This window comes from Egretta garzetta, unplaced genomic scaffold (assembly GCF_000687185.1).
Source record: "Egretta garzetta isolate BGI_Z169 unplaced genomic scaffold, ASM68718v1 scaffold4, whole genome shotgun sequence".
Taxonomy (NCBI): Eukaryota; Metazoa; Chordata; class Aves; order Pelecaniformes; family Ardeidae; genus Egretta; species Egretta garzetta.
Genome location: NW_009259329.1, coordinates 1,119,588 through 1,121,287, shown reverse-complemented (window position 1 = coordinate 1,121,287; position 1,700 = coordinate 1,119,588). Strand labels below are relative to the sequence as shown.

Sequence of the window (1,700 nt, the reverse complement as noted above, 5' to 3'; positions counted from 1 at the left end):
AGGGAGCAAACATGATCCGGGGGGGGGAAGGGGGTGAAGAACCAAAGGGAGCCAACATGATCCTGGGGGAAGGGTGTAAAGAACCAAAGGGAGCCAACATGATCCTGGGGGGGGAAGGGTGTGAAGAACCAAAGGGAGCCAACATGATCCTGGGGGAAGGGTGTGAAGAACCAAAGGGAGCAAACATGATCCTGGGGGAAGGGTGTGAAGTGCTAGGGAAGCTGGAAGAAAAGGCAGAGACAGACACAGAGGTGGCACTGGCTGCAAAGGAGAGAAAAACTAATGCACCAGAGGAAGATCTCTGAAAAATTCCAACTCTTCTGGCCAAGGTTCCCTGGCTAGAACAGCACTCTATATTTTAATTGTGTGTCCAACTGCCAGTCGTGCCAAGAGTGCCTCCCTGTTCTCTCCCTGTCCCAGGCTGAGCTTACAGTAAGATGTAGTTTGCAAGGAGACTCGATAACCAAGGTGGGGTGGCTCCATATCTTGATTTATTAATGGTTTTTTTAAGCCATGCTGCTGTGCTGAAAGGGAAGACAGGGACCTGTACTTCAGCTTTTAAAGTCAGCCCAGCTGTACGTGTGAATGGCTAACTCTTGCTGAGACAAGCTGTGGGAAAGAAGTGGTCTCCACTTACTTTTAATGTTGGATTTGTTTTTAATTCATTCAAGCTGCAGAGACCTTGAGAGGATGATGCACTTGACCTTTGATACTGTTTCCCTCCTCCTCCAAGTTTAAAAATACGTGTTACAGGCACTACTTCCTTTTTTCCTCCTTGCGCTTCTGGAGAGGCTCAGCCCTGCAGCAGACCAGGAGCAGCTGGGGGCAAGAGGCTGTTTCTCAAAAAGAGACTTCTCGTTATGGAACAGCCAAATGCTTTTTCTTTCATAGAGAAACACTTAGCAAGGTGGGATTTTCTTTTTAAGCATGCCAGTTTGCAGTGGGATTATCTTTCCTGGTCATATAAATGACTTTGGGGATTATTGGTTTGTGGGAGTAACTCCATGCATGAAACCTCTTGTAGCCATTAAGAAGCTGGCAAATGAGGCAGCTTTTGCCAGCAGTTACTCTGCCACGGCAATAGGATATCCTGTTATTAAAATAGGTGCTGGCTACTGTCCCAGTAAACAATGCTTTGTAATCATTCCTAACGTAATTTATTTTGGTTACTTATGTCCTGGTGTGGTCCTTGTGCTAAGGCTGGAATAACAGCAAGCAGACTTCAGAATAAAGTGTCACCTGCGTTCAGGGAAATACCTGTCTCCTGCGTGTATGTAAAGCTGCAGCGTTACGTTGTCCCTTTAGCCTGAGTAGGTAAGAAGCTTGTATTGAACCAATCATTTCTCTGGGTGACTTGGATGTTCTCTAATCTTGCTGGAGGGAGAAAAATTATTTTAGCAGGTCCCATGTTCTGCCTCAACCTTCAGTAGAAAAGTATCTTCACTATTTGGTCCCGAAGGCTTCTGCCTGCCCTCTCGAGGTTGACCTGCACTCAGCTGTCTCAACCCTTACGTTCTGGCCTCGCTGGTACCGCAGAGGCTTCCCGGCGGTAATGCTGCCCGTCCCGCCCGAGAGGGAAACGTCGGTTCCCAGGCCGAGCCTACCCCCACCGGCTTTAATGCCTTCGGGCTTTAGCGTCCCACAGAACACCGGGTACCCGCAGGCAGTGCCTGGGGCTGGGGCAGCGGAGGGCGCCGGGC

General features: G+C 49.1%; 1 protein-coding gene across 1 annotated transcript in view; it reads left to right on the top strand.

The window, feature by feature from the left end:
• LOC104124410 (perilipin-3) overlaps positions 1-305 on the top strand; it is a 9,266-nt gene extending 8,961 nt beyond the window's left edge. Inside the window, exon 10 of the mRNA XM_035892345.1 lies at positions 3-305. Within this exon, the coding sequence (XP_035748238.1) occupies positions 3-305 (303 nt within the window). The remainder of the gene's footprint in view (positions 1-2) is intronic.
• The last annotated feature ends 1,395 nt before the right edge of the window (positions 306-1,700 follow it).